A 19,670-nucleotide genomic window follows, 5' to 3' on the forward strand; every position below is an offset into this window, starting at 1 on the left:
TATATATATAAATAATAAATAAACATAATACTTATGTTCAGACTTACCCTCTCCATTTCTTTGAAGTCATCATCTAGCTTAGTTCCTTCTGCTCCTCCAACCTTCTCACTCACTTTCTGTGGATTAAAAACAAAAGGTAAGATCAGTGATGACTGAAGATCTACCCAGAATTCTCATATATACATTGGTTTCCGGTGCAGAGGTATTTTCCCATAAGAAACTAGCTGGTATAGTGACTGGATGCATCAGCCATCAAGGATCTACAACCTATCCTGAAGGACGATCCCTTACTCTCACAGACCTTGGGAGACAGGCCAGTCCTCGCTTACAGACAGCCCCCCAACCTGACGCAAATACTCACCACACAACAAAAATACTAACCCGTGAACCAAAGCCTGTAACAAACCCTGGTGCCAACTCTGTCCTCATATCTATTCAAGGGACACCATCATAGGACCTAACCACATCAGCCACACCATCAGGGGCTCATTCACCTGCACATCTACCAATGTGATATATGCCATCATGTGCCAGCAATGTCCCTCCGCCATGTACATTGGCCAAACCGGACAGTCTCTAGCAAAAGAATAAATGGACACAAATCTGACATCAGGAATTACAACATTCAAAAACCAGTAGGAAAACACTTTAACCTCCCTGGTCACTCAATAACAGACTTAAAGGTGGCAATTCTTCAACAACAAAAACTTCAAAACCAGACTCCAACGTGAAACTGCAGAACTGGAATTAATTTGCAAACTGGACTCCCTCAAATTAGGCCTGAATAAAAACTGGGAGTGGATGGGTCATTACAAAACCTAATTTTACCATACTAATTTTCCCTTACTGTTACACCTTCTTGTCAACGTTTGAAATGGGCCACCCTCATTACCACTACAAAATTGATTTTTCCTCCCTTGGTATTCTATTGTTGAATTGTCTCCTTAGACTGACCCCCTACTTGGTAAGGCAACTCCCATTTTTTCATGTACTATGTATACACACACGCACACACGCACACACACCTCTGCTACTGTATTTTCCACTCCATCTGATGAAGTGGGCTGTAGCCCATGAAAGCTTATGCCCAAATAAATGTGTTAGTCTCTAAGGTGCCACAAGTACTCCTTGTTGTTTTTGCTGATACAGACTAACACGGCTACCACTCTGAAACCTGTAATAGCACTGTTAGTCACAATGGGCCAAATTTATGACTGGTGTAGCTCACAGAAGTCAATTAGATGGATTTGACCCACTGCCTGTTCTCATCATACACTGTGTCTGCACTTGTCATAATAAATTAAACACTTTTAGTTTTTCACTGTAATTTGCAATTCATTATACTGTACATCATTTAATTTTACGTATTCTTCTATGAGTCTCATTCTGATCTCTCTTACACTTGTTTTATACCAGTATAACTACTGAATTCAGTAATGTTACTCCTGTTACACAAGTGTAAGTGAAGTCAGAATAACACTTGTGTTTCCACTTGGTTTCAACCACCCGGTTTACTTTTTGGCTAGCTTGGCAAGCAGAGGGAGACCTCAGGGGAGGTGCAGTCTGGCATTTTACTGTTTCATAGGAGAGGGGCACAAGTCCCCCTTTCTATGCTTGCCTGTGGTGAACAAGATCCAGAAATGTGATTAAGCTCATCAAGTTCATTCATTCTTGTAAATCTGCAGTGCTGCAAGGTACCCGCACTTGTGTGTGCAATGGCTCTGATGCTCAACTCCCAATGGGGTCTAAACCTCAAATAAATCCGTTTTACCCTGTATAGAAAGCTTATACAGGGTAAACTCAAATTGTTTGCCCTCTATAACACTGATAGAAAGATATGCACAGCTGTTTGCCCCCCCCCAGGTATTAATACATACTCTGGCTTAATTAATAAGTAAACAGTGGTTTTATTAAATACAGAACGTAAGATTTAAGTGGTTCCAAGTAGTGACAGACAGAACAAAGAATTACCAAGCAAAATAAAATAAAACATGCAAGTCTATGTCTAATACAGTAATAAAACTGAATACAGATAAAATCTCACTCTCAGAGATGTTTCAATAAGTTTCTTTCACAGACTGGATGCCTTCCTAGTCTGGGCACAATCCTTTCCCCTGGTACAGCTCTTGTTCCAGCTCAGGTGGTAGCTAGGGATTTCTCATGATGGCTCCTCCTTTCTTCTGTTCCACCCCCTTATATATCTTTTGCATAAGGCTGGAATCCTTTGTCCCTCTCTGGGTTCCCACCCACTCTCAATGGAAAAGCACCAGATTAAAGATGGATTTCAGTTCAAGGGACATGATCACATGTCACTGTAAGACTCCATGACCCACTGCCAGCACACACATATACAGGAAGACTTACAAGTAAAACCAAGTCATCTGCAGGCAATTGTCCTGGTTGATGGGAGTCATCAAGATTCCAAACCACCATTAATGGCCCACACTTTGCATAATTACAATAGGCCCTCAGAGTTATATTTTATATTTCTAGTCTCAGATACAAGAGTGGTACATTTATACAAATAGGATGACCACACTCAGTAGATTATAAGCTTTGTAATGATACCTTACAAAAGGACTTTTGGATGAAGCATATTCCAGTTAAATTATATTCATACTCATCAGCATACTTTCATAAAATCATATAGAGTGCAACGTCACAATTGTCAACTCCTCATTGAGTAGTATCCAAAACGTGACTAGTACAGCTTCATTCAGCTGTGTTAATCATGCACCAATACTAGGTGGCTTCCACCAAAAAAAAGAGGAAGCGCTTTACTTATCTCGTTACCCCAATAAAGACTGGGTTGGCAGAGCTGAAAAGCTTCTGTTCAGACACACTCCTGCTGTTACTCTGAATACAGATGAATCTGCATGGTCTGCACTACTGAATCAACATGAGCTAGCATTTAAAGAAAAATGGTTACTTATCTTTTTGTAACTCCTGTTCTTCGAGATGTGTTAGAATCATAGAAGATTAGGGTTGGAAGAGACCTCAGGAGGTCATCTAGTCCAGGTCATCTAGCTCAAAGCAGGACCAACACCAACTAAATCATCCCAGCCAGGGCTTTGTCAAGCCAGGCCTTAGAGGTTTTTAAGGATGGAGAATCCACCAGCTCCGTAGGTAACCCATTCCTGTGCTTCACCATTCTCCTAGTGAAATAGTGTTTCCTAATATCCAACGGAGACCTCCCCCACTGCAACTTGAGACCATTGCTCCTTGTTTTGTCATCTGCCATCACTGAGAACAGCCGATCTCCATCCTCTTTGGAACCCCCCTTCAGGTAGTTGAAGGCTGCTATCAAATCCCCCCTCACTCTTCTCTTCTGCAGACTGAACAAGCCTCATAAGTAATGTGCCCCAGCCCCCTGATCATTTTCATTGCCCTCCGCTGGACTCTCTCCAATTTGTCCACATCCTTTCCGTAGTGGGGGGCACAAAACTGGATGCAGTACTCCAGATGTGGCCTCACCAGTGCTGAATAGAGGGGAATATGCAGCCCAATATGCTGTTTGTCTTCTTGGCAACAAGGACACACTGCTGATTCATATCCAGCTTCCTATCCCCAGGTCCTTTTCTGTAGAACTGCTGCTTAGCCAGTCGGTCCCCAGCCTGTAGCGGTGCATGGGATTCTTCCATCCTAAGTGCAGGAATCCTTGTTGAACCTCATCAGATTTCTTTTGGCCCAATCCTCCAATTTATCTAGGTCACTCTGGACCCTATTCCTACCCTCCAGCGTATCTACCTCTCCCCCACAAGCTTCGTGTCATCTGCGAACTTGCTGAGGGTGCAATCCATCCCATCATCCAGATCATTAATAAAAATGTTGAACAAAACTGGCCCCAGGACTGACCCCTCGGGTACTCTGCTTGATGCCGGCTGCCAACTAGACATCGAGCCATTGATCACTACCCGTTGAGCCCGACAATCTAGCCAGCTTTCTATCTACCTTATCGTCCATTCATCCAATCCATACTTTTTAACTTTTAAGTCATCATCTGACGCGGATAGCAATCTCACACACACAAAAGCTCACCCTCAATCAGCCTGATCAGCAATGCACCTTTGCATTCATCAATATACAATTATCAAGATATACATAGTTTTTGATAGAAGTACTGTGTGGGATTTTTCTTGCATTTGAGAAAATCTATTGAAAAAGCCTTGTCAAAATAACAGGCCCAAATTGCAGGAGGAAATAATTCTTCCCTAAGCAAATCTTACAAATAGTTAGTCCCACATTTTGGAATGTAAATATCCTGCAATCTGCAGGAATGTATATTCGCAGGAAATTTTAACCTACACAGATCCCTTTGTGGGAGTTTGCTAAAGAAGTTTGGTGAAACCTAGAAAGTCAATGCAAATTTCCCTAAGAATTCCATAAACACTGAGAAAATTTTGTTCTGAGTAAGGAAATAACCCGAATACCTAATGCACAATGGGAGAGAGTTACAAATTTACAAGTTCCAACACCAAACTTCGGGGGGTTGGGGGGGAAGAAGGAGGGGAAGACCTTTGCAGGCTCACAAGGCTAGCTAGATCCATAGCTGTCCATGTGTACAGACAGTTACACAATGAACACATTAAGCACATGCAATTGTGCCTTTGAAAATCAGGCTCAATATTCCTCCCTAGGTTTCAGAACCTGTAATTTGTCATAAGAAGAAATTCCCTTAGTTTCCAGAGAAGAAACATATGGATGAAGGAGTATTAAATATTATACTCCATCTGCATGGGGAGCTGTTTAGCAGTCTAACCTAATTATACGGGGAAATGATCCTAACACCCAAAATCTTGATTCTGTCTCTTACCATGGCAGTTACTTGTTTTAGAACACTGTGTTTGACTTAGTTTCTGAAGGCAATTAAGCTGAGCCACAGAGGAATAAGAGTCATACAAGAATGTGATCAGTTTAAAATGGATGAACGATTATTTGCCAGAACGGAGCTGTCCTTGTGCAAGTTCAAACCTAGAGAAGATCCCAGATTAGCTGGGACTGAAGGGTCACTGAAAGGCAGAAAGCCCTGGCATCCATCACAATGCTGACTGCAGGCTGCTGATGTACTGAGGAACACAGAGGTTTCACTGCTGGCAGCTTATCAAGGTGGTTGGCATTTGATTAAACATTTAAAATGAATTTTTCTTTACAGCATTATAGAAAACCTGCCTGTATAGGTGCATCTGAAGAAGTGAGGTTCTTACCCACGAAAGCTTATGCTCCCAGTACTTCTGTTAATCTCTAAGGTGCCACAGGACCCTCTGTTGCTTTCTGCCTGTATAGAATTCCTACACAGAAAACTAATTTTTAAGACAATACTAAAAAGGAACAGTGTACTACAGCAGGGAGTGTTTCCAAGCGGTCAGATCAAGGCATTGGCTGTTCTCAAACTCAGGTCCCAGTTTTGCCACTGAGTTTTGTAATTTGTGCTGTGGCTCTGTATAGCTTTTGTCAAGTCACTTGGGACATGTCTACACTACAAAATTAAATAGACCTAGCTTACAATGGCATACAGCCACCACAGTAATTACATCACTTGTGAATATCTACACTTCGTTCCTTGTGCTGGCGGTGCACATCCTCACCAGGAACGCTTGCACTGATTGAACGGTCAGTATGGAACATTCTAGGCTGGCTTCTGAAAGCCCGCAACAGTTGATGTAAGCAACACAGTGTCTACACTGATGCTCCATCAACCTAACTACATTGACATTGACTCTACGCCACTTGTGGAGGGGGCATTATTAAGTCGGTGTAGCTGGCGAGTTACGTCGGTCGGAGCGAAATTTTAGCATAGACACTTACAGTTAGGTCGACGCAAGGCTGCTTACATTGACCTCTCTCTGTAGTGTAGACCAGGGCTTACTCTGTTTGACTTATACTGATATAGGTCTGTAGTGCATCTGAGGCCAGGTCTACAACTATGCTGCTCAGCAGTGTGAAAAATCCACAGCCCAGAGCAATGTATTTTTACCGACCTAACCTCCTGGTGTACACAGCACTGTGTCGATGGGAGAGCTTCTCCCGCCACATAACTACCACCTCTCAGGCTGGGTCTACACTACCCGCCTGAATTGGCGGGTAGAAATTGACCTCTCGGGGATCGATTTATTGCGTCCCGTTGGGACACGACAATCGATCCCCAAATCGACGCTCTTACTCCACCAGCGGAGGTGGGAGTAAGCGCCGTCGACGGGAAGCTGCAGAGGTCGATTTTGCCACCGTCCCTACAGCGGGGTAAGTCGGCTGCGATACGTCGAATTCAGCTACGCTATTCACGTAGCTGAATTTGCGTATCTTAAATCGACCCCCCCCCCCGTAGCGTAGATGTAGCCTTCGGGAGGTGGATTAACTATGCCAATGGGAGAAGCTCTCCCATTGTCACTTAAATGCTACAGCGGCAGAGCTGTAGATCTGCATGTGAAGACAAGCCCTCCATTTACTTATGAACAGGATTCTGGATACTTGCCCACTTCACAGGAGTAACAAGGCAGCTTAGTTATCCAGAGCCCAATTCTGCCACCATTACTCATTGATTCCAATGGAGTACTTACAGGGTACAGTTCTACTTAATAGAAAGGTAGCAAAATTGGACCCTTACTGTTTGTAAAGTGACTTGATATACTCAGAAGATAGTTGCTATGGGCCTGATCCTGTCAATGGCAAAACTCTCATTGACTTCTATGGTGCAGAATCCGGGCTTAACTATTGTATGTGCAAAGCAGTATTACTAACATTTTCTTAAATGAAATCTGAGAGCCTTATATGCTGTAGAAGCTGGAACAAACCATCTAGCCAAGACTTACCACAAAATCATGAGAGTTAGTGACAATGCACTAGTCTCGGGTGACTTGAAGAAAAGGTGACCGAGATAGGGAATTAATTAGGTTGTACACATTGTATTAATTTATGCATTTTTGCATGTGAACATTAATTAAGATATTTGGAATATTCAAAGTGAAATGTCAGTATGTCAGAAATTATTTATGCAAATTCCAGTGATAATGATAGGATCTGAAGATCTACTCTCTAGTGACTTGCCTATCTTCCTCCAGTTTCCCCAACTCTAATCTAGGCACAATGATATTTAACATAGGTGAAATAAGAATTATATTGCACAGGCAGATATTATTTACTCCTCACACTAGTCCTTAGAATTTAGTGCTAGAGGTTGATGGCACTATGGAATCCAAAAATGCAAGCAGCTCCCCATTGTTAACAGAAATGATTATTTGCCTACCTGGCCAATCTCCATTATTGCCTCTGTTAATAATAGGGAGCCACTTCCACTTTTGGATTCTGTATTGCCAAAATAGCCTGTTGCTAAATTATGTGCATGATGCACTAGGCATCAAATTTTCAGCTCCTAATATAGTCACTGAAATCTGTATGAATAAAGGCAAAAATAAAAACTATACAGGATTTAAGATGTTCACAGCCAAATGTAAATATATAAGTATGTATAGTTTTTGAAAACAGAGTGCAAGAAAAGGGGCTCATATGTTGACCTAAATAATATCAACCTGTGCAATATAATTCATATTTCACCCATGTTAAACATCATTGTGCCCACTATAGAGTTGGGGAAACTGGAGGAAGGTAGGTAAGTCTTGTGGTTAAGGCACAGAACTGAATCATTTGGAGCTCTGGGTTCAGATCCTGGTTTGCCACAGACTTCCGGTATGGCCTTCTGCAAGTCACTGACTCTCTCTGTGCCTCCCATTATAAAAAGTGAAAAATAATACTTTTTCCACTGTCTTCTCTATTCAGACTGTACACTCTTTGGGACAGAGGCTCTTACTATGTGTATACACAGTACCTGCAACGTCCTTTAAACACCACAATCCTCTTGTTGATAAAGAACAGAAATGTGATTTCTGTCCATTAAAACAGTCCCCCAAACTCCGAGGAACTGATATTTTCATGCTACTGCTTCTGTGTGAAACATAATAATACCCAGAAACATGTGGCACACTAGTTCCCTTTCATTAGAGGGAGTGGGCATGAGCTGGGAAGAGAACTAGAAGTCAATTGTGGTCTGCCTTTTGATTATGGTGGTCTAGTCTCAGATATCTGAAAATAAAATCTGCTACCTACCAATTCACACCTGCCCTGCTACCCAATTAACAGGAGCCATGAAAGGCCAAGAGAGTCTTGTCATTTAAATTAGGGAACACCTTTAAAAAAAAAAAAAAAAAAAAAACTACAACAAAACATGCGCGCGCGCACACACACACTTCACACCAGTGATAAAAAGAATAATGCTGCTTATATGAACGCTCATGAAACCGGACAGTCAATAAACACTTCTTATGGGTAGGTTTACTGGTGCTTCTCTGCCTAGACTTATCATCCTCTTGTGCTTCAGGGGTGACCTGTTCTTGCCACTCCTGGTTGATATGTGGTGTGGGACAAGGTTCTGACTACTTGTACGCTGGCTGTGCTGGGGCTGCTACATGAGTGATGAGAAAGTAAGCAGCGGTTTACTCCTTTTCCCCCACCCCTTCTCTGGCTTGACCATTACAATGAAAGTCCTTCTGGGCAATAACTGTCTCTTACTATGTGTATGTATGACACCTCGCACAATTAGCACAGTTGAGCAGGGGGTTGAACTAGATGACCTCCTGAGGTCTCTTCCAACCCTAATCTTCTATGATTAGGCTTCAGTCTGGATCAAGGCCTGTGGGCACTACTATAGGCATGAAGACTAATGAAAACCATATGTATAGGGATTAGTAGACATCAGTTAACTAAAAATTTCATTTTACCAGGTAAAATGCACTGAAAACAAATTCTCATTTCCACAGGCAAACTGGCCAAGATTATTGATAAACTCCAACATGTTAATAAAAATAGCCCTACAGAAATTGTTTGTATAGGACTATCCAACATTCTGTATTATATATCGGCTATGTGACCTGCAAACATTAAACAAAACAATAAAACAAAACAGATCACAACACTGCGTCATGAAAGACCATCCGGAAATGACAACTCCAATCTATGATTAAATAGATCAAATGATACCAAAGGTCAATAGCTTCAAATCCTTTTTTTGAAGTCATTTCTTGCTAATAGCTCCTGAAAATGCAAATGCCCCTCTTCTCAAAGGCAATTGGACTTTTAAAGAGCAAACTGTTTAATAATGCATCAGATTGTCAATGATGCACTGATGAGGAAAATGTAAGTAGACGCTGACGAGAAGTTGGAACTCAGCCAAGCAATATGCTATAGATAAATATGTACCTCGACTAGTGCTCCAGACATTGTGTTTAACAACAGCCAATTCAACAGAGTATACATCCCGATGATGAGAGGAAAAATTGCTCATCACACATCTACATGTCAACTCCACATCATAAGATATTGACAATACTTAGAAATAGGATGTTGATGCTATTTAGTAACCCAATGTAGATAGATTGCATCATAAATGCAGAGTGCTATAAGGCCAGCACACACTCCCATTGACACCACGACCCTGGGCCTGTGTGACACAGTGGCCTATTGGTGGTTCACTACTCTGTGTCATTAATATTCTTGTGTGATGCACATACAGGATGTGTACAAAGCATTATGGATATGTGCTAGAATTATGTTCTTAAAATGTGTTTGGCAAGCAGTGCATGAGCCCAGTCTGCCCTAGGAAAGGTATGTGTATTTGCATGTCACTAGGCAGACACAATGAAGGCACATTTATATAAAATGGGAAACAAAGCCAACAACCTAGTGAGGGAGGGAGATAGCTTCTTGCCAGGGTCTGAATCTCAAATTATAACCAACTGATTGTATGCAATATTACTGTATTATAAAAGTGTATCAGGTACTGTCTTTTATGAAAGCTAATGACATGATGGTGAGTCATATCGTGAAATGTATGTATTAACACTATAGGAGGAAATAGAGTTACTTAAAGATATTACGCTTTAAAGTCAATGCCCAAATACAGGGAGAAACAGGGTTTCTCCCACACCAGAGGGAAGGCAGATATCTATCTTCAATTAAATTAAGCAAGGTGTGTCCAAAAAACATGGAAGCACCATTTACATTCGAATCAGCAGAGGAATGGGAAAGTCCAGAGGAAGGGAAGAACACCATGAGGTCATCCTAAGTCTGGAGCCAAAAGAGTGAGTTGGGGAAGATATAAGGAAAGAAAAAAAGCCATCTTGATTTCCATCACTGGACAGACTTAGGGAGCCAAAGATCTTGCAAGCTGAGAAATATGGGTCAGTCAACAAAGAGGGTTGAAATCTCTAGGAACTGAATTTATGTGAGAGACCTGCTTAGGCAAAGATCTTTCATCTATAAAGACAAGGGAAGCCAGCATCTTGTACTTCTCTGGCTGGTCTTGACTGAGAGAGAGTCAGCCATGGCTGGAAAGGAATGGTAAGAAATCTACCTTGAACCAAGGCTGTAGTCTGTTGAGTTAAATCCTCGCCCTTAGAAAATGTTTACTTTTTTTTGCTTCTGACAATTTTGTCTTTATTCTTTATACTTGAACTCACTTAAACGCTCTCTTTTTGATGGAATAAACTTGTTTTAATTTTATCCTAAAACAACCCAGTGCTATGTTTGAGTTACTGTAATTGTTAACACAAATTAAAGTCATAAGCTTGGCTTCTGTCTCTTTAAAGGAGCAATGAACCTTATTAATTCTCTGAGTGTTCCAGGAGAGGGCAGCACACAACAGGGCAGATGGTTTGGGGAAAATTGGCAACTGAGGGTGTGGTGGGGTCACCTTGCAAGTAGTAACCAAGATTGGTGGAGTGTTGTGGAGTGGAGCTGTTGTGTTATAGACAGGCTGCTGGATGCAGAGTTGCTGAATGAAGGCTGCTTAACACCCTCAGTGTGCTTGCATGCTTGTATACTGGCTGGGAACATCTACACAGGGAGCTACAGCAGCAGAGCATTTTAAGGCACTCAGGGTTACAGGACAAGCAGTGACAATCTCTCACTAGTCTGGGTTGAACCCAAAAACATCACAGCCTGATTCACCTCTCATTTACACCAATGGAACTTGAATAGAGTTATTTCTGTTTTATAAATGTACCAAGGAGAGGTGTAAGGACTTCGTGTGTGTATGTGAGAGAGATTTTACAGGGCAAAAATAAAAAAAACCTTTCCAATTAGGGAACTACCCTACCATAGTAAGAGGACCAAAAAAGCGTCACCGAGGCTAAACAACAAAGTAAAAGAAGCGGTTAGAGACAAAAAGGTATCCTTTAAAAAGTGGAAGTTAAATCCTATTGAGGAAAATAGAAAGGAGCAAAAACTCTGGTAAGTGAAGTGTAAAAATATAGTTAGGAAGGCCAAAAAAGCATTTGAAGAACAGCTAGCCAAAAACTCAAAAAGTAACAGCAAAAAAAATTTAAATACATCAGAAGCAGGAAGCCTGCTAAACAACCAGTGGGGCCGCTGGACGATCAAGATGCTAGAGGAGCACTCAAGGATGATAAGGCCATTGCAGAGAAACTAAATTAATTCTTTGCATGAGTCTTCATGGATGACGATGTGAGGGAAATTCCCAAACCTGAGCCATTCTTTTTAGGTGACCAATCTGAGGAACTGTCCCAGATTGAGGTGTCATTAGGAGGTGGTTTTGGAACAAATTGATAAATTAAACAGTAATAAGTCACCAGGAGTATTCATCCAAGGGTTCTGAAGAGACTCAAATGTGAAATTGCAGAACTACTAACTGTGGTATGTAACCTATCATTTAAATCAGCTTCTGTACCAGGTTACAGGAGGATAGCTACTGTGCTGCCAATTTTTAAATAGGGCTGCAGAGATGACCTTGGCAATTTCAGGCTGGTAAGCCTGACTTCAGTACCCGGGCAAATTGGTTGAAACTATAGTATATGTCTATATGTCTGCTAAATCTGAACACAATTTGTTGGGGAAGAGTTAACATGTTTTTTATAAAGGGAAATCATGTCTTATCAATCTACTAGAATTCTTTGAGGGGTCAACAAGCAGGTGAACAAGGGTGATCCAGTGGATGTAGTGTACTTAGATTTTCAGAAAGCCTTTGAAAAGGTCCCACACTAAAGGCTCTTAAGCAAAGTAAGTTGTCATGGGATAGGAAACAAAGGGTAGGAATAAATGGTCAGTTTTCAGAATGGATAGAGGTAAATAGTGGTGTCCCCCCAGGGGTCTGTACTGGGACCAGTACTGTTCAACATATTCATAAATGATCTGGAAAAGGGAATAAACAGTGAGGTGGCAAAATTTGCAGATGATACAAAACTACTCAAGATAGTTAAGTCCAAAGCAGACTGGGAAGAGTTACAAAGTGATCTCATAAAACCGGGTGACTGAGCAACAAAATGGCAGATGAAATTCAGTGTTGATAACTGCAAAGCAATGCACAGTGGAAAACAATCCCAACTATACATATAAAATAATGGGGTCTAAATTAGGATAGTTCTCTGAAAACATACACTCAATGTGCAGTGGCAGTCAAAAAGGTGAAAAGAATGTTGGGAATCAAGGAAAGAGAGATAGACAGAAAATATCATATTGCCTCTATACAAATCCATGGTATGCCCACATCTTGAATACTGTGTGCAGATCTGGTTGCCTCATCTCAAAAAAGATATTTTGGAATTGGAAAAGGTATAGAAAAGGGCAACAAAAATGATTTCATACGAGAAGAGATTCATAAGGCTGGGACTTTTCAGTTTGGAAAAGAGATGACTAAGGGGGGGATAAGATAAGGTCTATAAAATCATCACTGGTGTGGAGAAGGTAAAAAAGGAAGAGTTATTTATTCCTCCAACACAAGAACTAGAGGTCACCAAATGAAATGAATAGGAAGCAGGTCTGAAGCAAATAAAAGGAAGTATTTCTTCATACAATGCACAGTCAACCTATGGAACTCTTTGCCAGAGGATGTTGAGAAGGCCAAGACTATAACAAGGTTCAAAAAAGAACTAGATAAGTTCATGGAGGATAGGTCTGTAGCCAATTATTTTAGTTTATAATCCATTTATTGTGTGATGTTATGATTAATCTATGTTATTTTACATATATTAATTGTATGTTAATTAGAGTTAATTTGTAGGATTATAAAAGTATAAGATTGATCAGTATTTAGAGGAACCAAGTATTAGACTTGAGTAAGACAAGCTGAAATGCAAGAAACCGTAAGTTGAGGCCTGCAAGACTTAAGCTTAGCTATTTTAGGCCTTGAAGACAAGAAATGATGACTTAAACCAATGAACGAGAAATAACCCAATGCCCTATGATTATAGGAAAAGTGGTACCAAGTGGTAATATTGCACAAAATTATCCAGAATGTTATTATTAGATCATAAAAATACTGTAAAGGCGCATCTTGTCTCAGACATGTGTCTTAACCATGGGATACGGGTTGTGCATCAATGCTAATGCGAACAAAGAGAACTTACACAGCCTATCGAAAATTAGGGTCCTTTAAGTTTCCAGGGGACACAGACCAATAAGAGAAAAGAGAGTTGACACTTTTATGGAGATGCGCCAAATGTAGACAATCACTTTATAAAATGGGGATGCTCAGAATGGGAAAATTGAGCTCCCTATGGGAGACTCCAGCAGTAATTCTGATGATCAAGCCATGAGAGACCCATCAGATCCTAACCCTCTGGTTAAGGATGTGAGTATAACTATATTTTGTAACTTGTGCATAGGTCTGTATACAATTTCTATGTGCTTGGGTAATCATAACTTTAACTGTAACTTTAATAAAACTTGTAAAATAGACTACACTTTGTACTGGTCAATGTATGTGTGGTCACGACCCTTGGTCTTTATGTGTTCCTCGAGACTAACTCTGAAGCAAGTAGCGGAAGTGACTTCCATTCTGTTAAACTTGAAACAGTAGCCACCAGAGCCAAAGCCAGGGTGGTGTAATACCACATTGCAAAATTAACTTTAAAAGGCTACAGGTCCATCAATGGCTATTAGCCAGGATGGGCAGGGAATCAAAACTATGCTCTGAAGTGTCCCTAGCTTCTGTTTCTCAGAAGCTGGGAAATGGGTGATAGGGAATGGATCACTTGATGATTACCTGTTCTGTTCAATCCCTCTGAATCACCTGGCATTGGCCACTGTTGGAAGACAAGATACTGGGCTAGATGGACCATTGGTCTGACCCAGTATGACCGTTCTCATGTTCTGCACTGTCAATTAAATAAATAAGCAATTAATCTATATGTAACTTTTGTGAGGCCAGATGATCAATTCTGCTTAGCCATTGAAGGATATTGTGATGTTCAGTTTAAATTTTTCATTGCATAGTTAACTGTTGTTAAGACTTAACAAGCTTCCCTCACTGCTAGAGTTATCAAATAACTTAGTTTATTACACTGTAATGAGATGTTTGAACTATTCCACAGCATGCTGCTGCACCTAATAAAGGGTTTTTACTTTAGCAACTTTTCCAAATGATAAGGTAAGTGCCAATTACTCACTGTGCCCTTTCAGAAGGAATGCTGATTTTTCAATTACCCATGTCCATCTTCTCAATGGTGAAAGTGGTCAGAGATTTTCAAATAGGCCTCTGTAGCTTTTGGGGGATTTTGGAGAAATATTCTGATTCAGTACATGGCATTGCCATTATCACTGCTCAGTAGGTTCCATGATATAAGGTGTAAAGGACTGGTTTTGTTATTTAAAAGCCATTTGTTTTCTATGTTTTCTGGCACTAACTGATCATTGCTGGGGCTAAAAAGGACCAAGAGTCAGATTTTAAAGGTATTTAGGCGCCTAACGATGACAACAAGCGCCTGGTGATATTTTCAACAGCACGTAGGACCCTAGGCACTTTTGAAAATCCCATAAGATGCCTATAATACTCTTTGGAAGTCTAAATGCTTTTTAAAATCTGACCCTAAGTAAAAGCCTTTGCTGATTTGAGAGGAAGAATGGTTCTGTAGTTAAGATACTGAACTGTATCAAGAGATCTGGGTTCAAATTCCACTATTAGCCCATACTTCCTTTCTGACCATAGACAAGTCACTATGGCCCAGAAGCTATTTAGGTTTTGCTTCACTCAGAATTGCAAGACCTCAATGGTTTAGGAGCCTAAGTCTCATTTTCAAAAGTGACTTAGGCACTAGGCTCCTAAATCCCATTGACTTTCATCTGGGCCTAAATCTCTCTGTCCCTCAGTAGTCATGATACTTTCCTTGTTTGTTTACACTGAGAGCTCTTCAGGGCAGGGACTGGCTGTCTCTCTAGCTGGGGACTGGATATCTAAGTGCTATCATAATACAAATAATTAATAACCCAGTTCTTAGTTTACGCAGTCCCCATATAACATATAGTATTTTTAAAAGAATTTCCACCTTCTAATTTTTTTTTGTAAATTACCAGTTTGTTTACAACATTAAATTTATCTTAACATTTTTGGTTTGGGACAAAGTCTTGGCTTTGTCTCAAACGAGAATGTGCTGGCTGGCTTTAGATTGCAGAAAAAGAACTTAAGCTTAAGAATCCATTTGTAAGGAAAGCAAATCTAAAAAAAAAAAAAAAGAGTTCTGAGTGATTACTGCTGCAAATTAAAAAATAAACTACAGAGCATCTCAGCATATGTGAAACTGTTGGCATGACAAAATGATCAACAGCTCAGGAACATTTTCCTGTATGGTTTGCAAATTATCTGCAAAAAACTGGGAAACAGACCTTATAATTTTAGGGAAAAAAACTGAGTCTTATGATCAGTTTCACATGCATCATAACTTATAATCGCAGATATTATTATATGCAAATATGCTGGGACCGAAGTCAGAATCTTTTAACTTAAATATGCATTTGTTATTCATGCACCCAGATCACTAAAATCAATTGTGTTATATCAGAAGCAGAAAACAGAACAAATCTTATACTGCAGAAACAAAATGATGTGGATCAATGCAATTAACTTGCAAGCTATGAAGGAAATAACCGTGATGACCTGTGGCAAAATATTTCAGCACAGATGGACACCCCACTGATGACATAAAAGTGCTGCATGTATCACTGCTATGGAAGACAGAGCATGAATTTTTCATTAAGCGTGAATACTTGAACCTCTCAGGATTTATATTCTCCATAAGGAACCCAATTAAACACTGTGTGTAAGTAAAGCAGTATATTATGCTGTACAATATTCAATACAATCTGATACAATTCTAACAATCCCTCACAACTTTGTTTTGGTTTATATTCTGGTCCAAATCAATTCTTAAATTCTTGACCTGAATTCATATTATATGTATAATTGTGCCCTTGGAGCTCTATGTATTTACTACTGAGTTTCATTTGTACATTTAAAAAAAAATCTTTCCTTAAAGAAGATGAACATAAGCCTCCTTTTTGTTGTAGGTAACTGTTAAACTGACTTTTACTTGTTATTTGCTACTACAGTACTGATAAATGTCACATGGATTTTAAACGTGCTGGTAGTTCTCTTGACATGTGAGCTGCAGAGCCTGCTGTTACAAGTAAGCAATGGGAAGACAGACCTATTTGCTGCCTTCAGTCTCATTAATCTGACTTTTGTATTAGGCCAATTCCAAGTTGGAATTTCAACGGTACATGGCTCCCAAATTAGCCCAGAATAACTATTCAGAGAAGAGAGGGTTTTAAGGGAGCAGGGCATAAAAGTGCCATCTTAAAATATGTGCACAAGAGAAAGTATATCTGTTGACTTCACATCTGATAATTTTCAAGCACTGAGTGTTAACATGAATTCTGAATCACAGTGCTTCATATACTACTGCTTCTTAAAATCCTTTTAAACAGTGGGGTATTTTTAAATCAAAAAGCAAATCTTAGGACCCTCAATTGTACAGCAATTTGATTAAAATACTATAGTAGGCGCAATTAAAAATGCAACCTTTGCTACTACATAGTGATTGTGGTAATTACTGAAAGCACTGGAAGATAACAGCAGTAGCACAGTTCAACCAATGATGAATATCAACTTTTTATAGCAGCTGTTGCACCTACTACTTCAGGCACGTATTGCCTAATTCATCCCAATGAAGACCTTGATTCTCAAAAGAATCCCTGTTCTTGAGCACATACAGAGCTTTAAGCTCATTCTTAAGTTCCATTGACTTCAGATGCTTAAATGGTCTCCTATATTGTCAGTTATACAGCAATGAGTTGTGTTCTCCATACATAGATACTCCTGTAATGCAGTATCTCTGACAAACTATGGAACAGAAATCACGGTAGGTAGAGGATTATAGGAATAATTCTGAAGACATATGTAAAGCATACTGTCTTCTGTAGAAGATTTATTTTTTTACAGATCCATTATGCTATTATACAATTTTAGGCATGACAAGAATCTCTCTGTCAAAGAAAACTACTATACAGAAATAGCAAGAGAACCCATCCCTCACCCCAACACTGCAACCCATTCTATTACTTAGAAAACAATTCTTTTTTGCAAGCATTCTCTTTGGCAGGTAATTTAAAATGTGATAACACACATAGCTGTCAAATTTATTTCTCAAACACAAATGTTTGTCAAAATTTGTTATAATTTAATATTCTTATTACATACATTACTCTACAACACACTGGAAACTGGTAAATATGCTAGCTTTTCTTCCATCAGTATTAAAGAAATGCTCTTTCAATTCAAGTCATATCATGTAGTTTGTTTTGGTTAATTGTCTCTGATTCTGTGATTTGTGCTCTAAATTCTGAACAATATTTTATCCTCAGAAATGAATCTTCCAATTAAGCTCCACATTTCATGTTTCAAGTTCTGAATGCTTAATGAGCAGAATTGTATAACATTCCTTGTGTTACCAACTCCTGCAGTATTAACAAGGGGAAAAAATAGCAGAATCAACTGGTAGGTCCCCAGGACAGGAATATATTTAGGGAAGAGAACAGACTTCCACATCTCACCAGCTTTCACTATTGTTCAGTCTTTTTTCTCCAGCTTACACAAATGTGTAAATGTGCACACCATAAGAGGTCGCCCTGGGGAGTGAACTCAGGTCTATCATTCACACAGGGAGCACTGCTGAAGTCACAGACCCGCAAGAGCACAGCTGGAAGGGATAAGAACAACAGCAGGGTCTCAAAAATGAACTCGGCCATGTATTCATGTTAATTTTGTCATGTAGAGTGCTGACCCGTTCCCACTGTTCTCTCTTCTGAAAAGCCATCTGAGATAGCTTGCACTCATTCTCCAACCCCCACCACTCCCAAATACTGCATCACACAAACAGGGCTACTATCCTGCCAGTTTCACTACTGGCTCAGCCACAATGATGGTTTTATTTTTGTTCATAGGGAAGTCAGATGGACCGAGCCTGAAACCATACATGAACAAAAACAACAATACCAGACCTGAAGGAGAGAGAAAACAGAGGCTCTGTCTCTCTGGATGCTTTTTAAAGTATCCCAGAATAGTCCTAGGTCTGAGACAAAATGAAAGCAACCACAATACTCCTGCAAAGCATTTGCACAGAGACCTTTTCACCAGTTAGCATTAAGGTAACCGCTGCCCAGGCTCTCCTTGTCCCCTCCAGGAGAAAACAGGAGACAGTTTATTTTGTAAGTAGTCAAGTGTAATTGGGAGGGTTTGGGAGTGGGAGAGTGTTAGGCACTAAAGAAATATGATTACTTGGTGGTGCATTTTGTTTTATTTCTAAATACGGGGTAGGATAGCTCTAGCCCTAGAATTTTTACGCCCACAGGAAACACCTTTTCTGCCGGTATTTTACAGCCAGCTCCACAGGAACATAGTCAGAGGTCCAAGTCCTGTTTTCCTATTCCACACCCAGAGTTTTACATTAAAGAGGCTTACCACAGCTCCCTCCCTTTTTACAAACTCCCTAAATCTCAGTTAGAATCATAGAAGATTAGGGTTGGAAGAGATCTCCGGAGGTCATCTAGTCCAACCCCCTGCTCAAAGCAGGGCCAATCCCAACTAAATCATCCTAGCCAGGGCTTTGTCAAGCCGAGCCTTAGAAACCTGTAAGGATCAGGGCTGGCCCACAACATTTTGGCACCTGAGACGGGGAGCTCATCCCCCTCACTTGGGTCAAAACTTTGAAAGGTTTCAATTCTGCCTTCTTCCTGTTCTATTCCTCTCATGATACTGCTCTGCTACCTACCCCAATAAAGGAGGACTAACAACTTAAAATGCCTTGTTCAAAATTTTGAAATAACTTTCAAACGCCTGAACAGCAAATGTAACTTTTCTTGTCTGCATAGTAAACCCTGGCATATTTATCTCTTTGAATAATCAAAGTGGTGCTTTCCATGCCTTCTTGGTTGCAAAGATTTGAACTGCTTCCTGAAGGTCCACAGCATGCTGTAGTGAGATGGTTGCAAGCCTACCAGCCTCTCCTGAATCATTGTGGAGCATAGATGTGTTTTTATTAACTTTAGCATGGAGAAGCTGAGTTCTCCACTGGCAACTCTTACAGGAAGTGTTAGAAGTATGTGCAGAGCAACAAAAGCATTTGGAAAGAGGGTGGTCATCTTATTTGTGCACATATATTCCAGAACTGCCTTTGGAGCTGATCCTGCAGAAATGTATCTTGAAAGGGTTTTCAGTTCATCACCTAAATCACTCATCAATATCGCGCATGTCATCATGTGTCAACACTGTCTCTAGTGCCCTGCATTGCTGGTGTAGGTCTCCTTCAGGTACAATGAGGAGTTCTGGAATATCG

General features: G+C 40.2%; 1 protein-coding gene across 1 annotated transcript in view; it reads right to left on the reverse strand.

The window, feature by feature from the left end:
• The window catches only part of SH3GL2 (SH3 domain containing GRB2 like 2, endophilin A1), a 156,035-nt gene that overhangs the window by 38,753 nt on the left and 97,612 nt on the right, over positions 1-19,670 (reverse strand). The window contains exon 2 of the mRNA XM_034774598.1: positions 48-116. Within this exon, the coding sequence (XP_034630489.1) occupies positions 48-116 (69 nt within the window). The remainder of the gene's footprint in view (positions 1-47; positions 117-19,670) is intronic.

This window comes from Trachemys scripta, chromosome 6 (assembly GCF_013100865.1).
Source record: "Trachemys scripta elegans isolate TJP31775 chromosome 6, CAS_Tse_1.0, whole genome shotgun sequence".
In the NCBI taxonomy this organism is placed as follows: Eukaryota; Metazoa; Chordata; order Testudines; family Emydidae; genus Trachemys; species Trachemys scripta.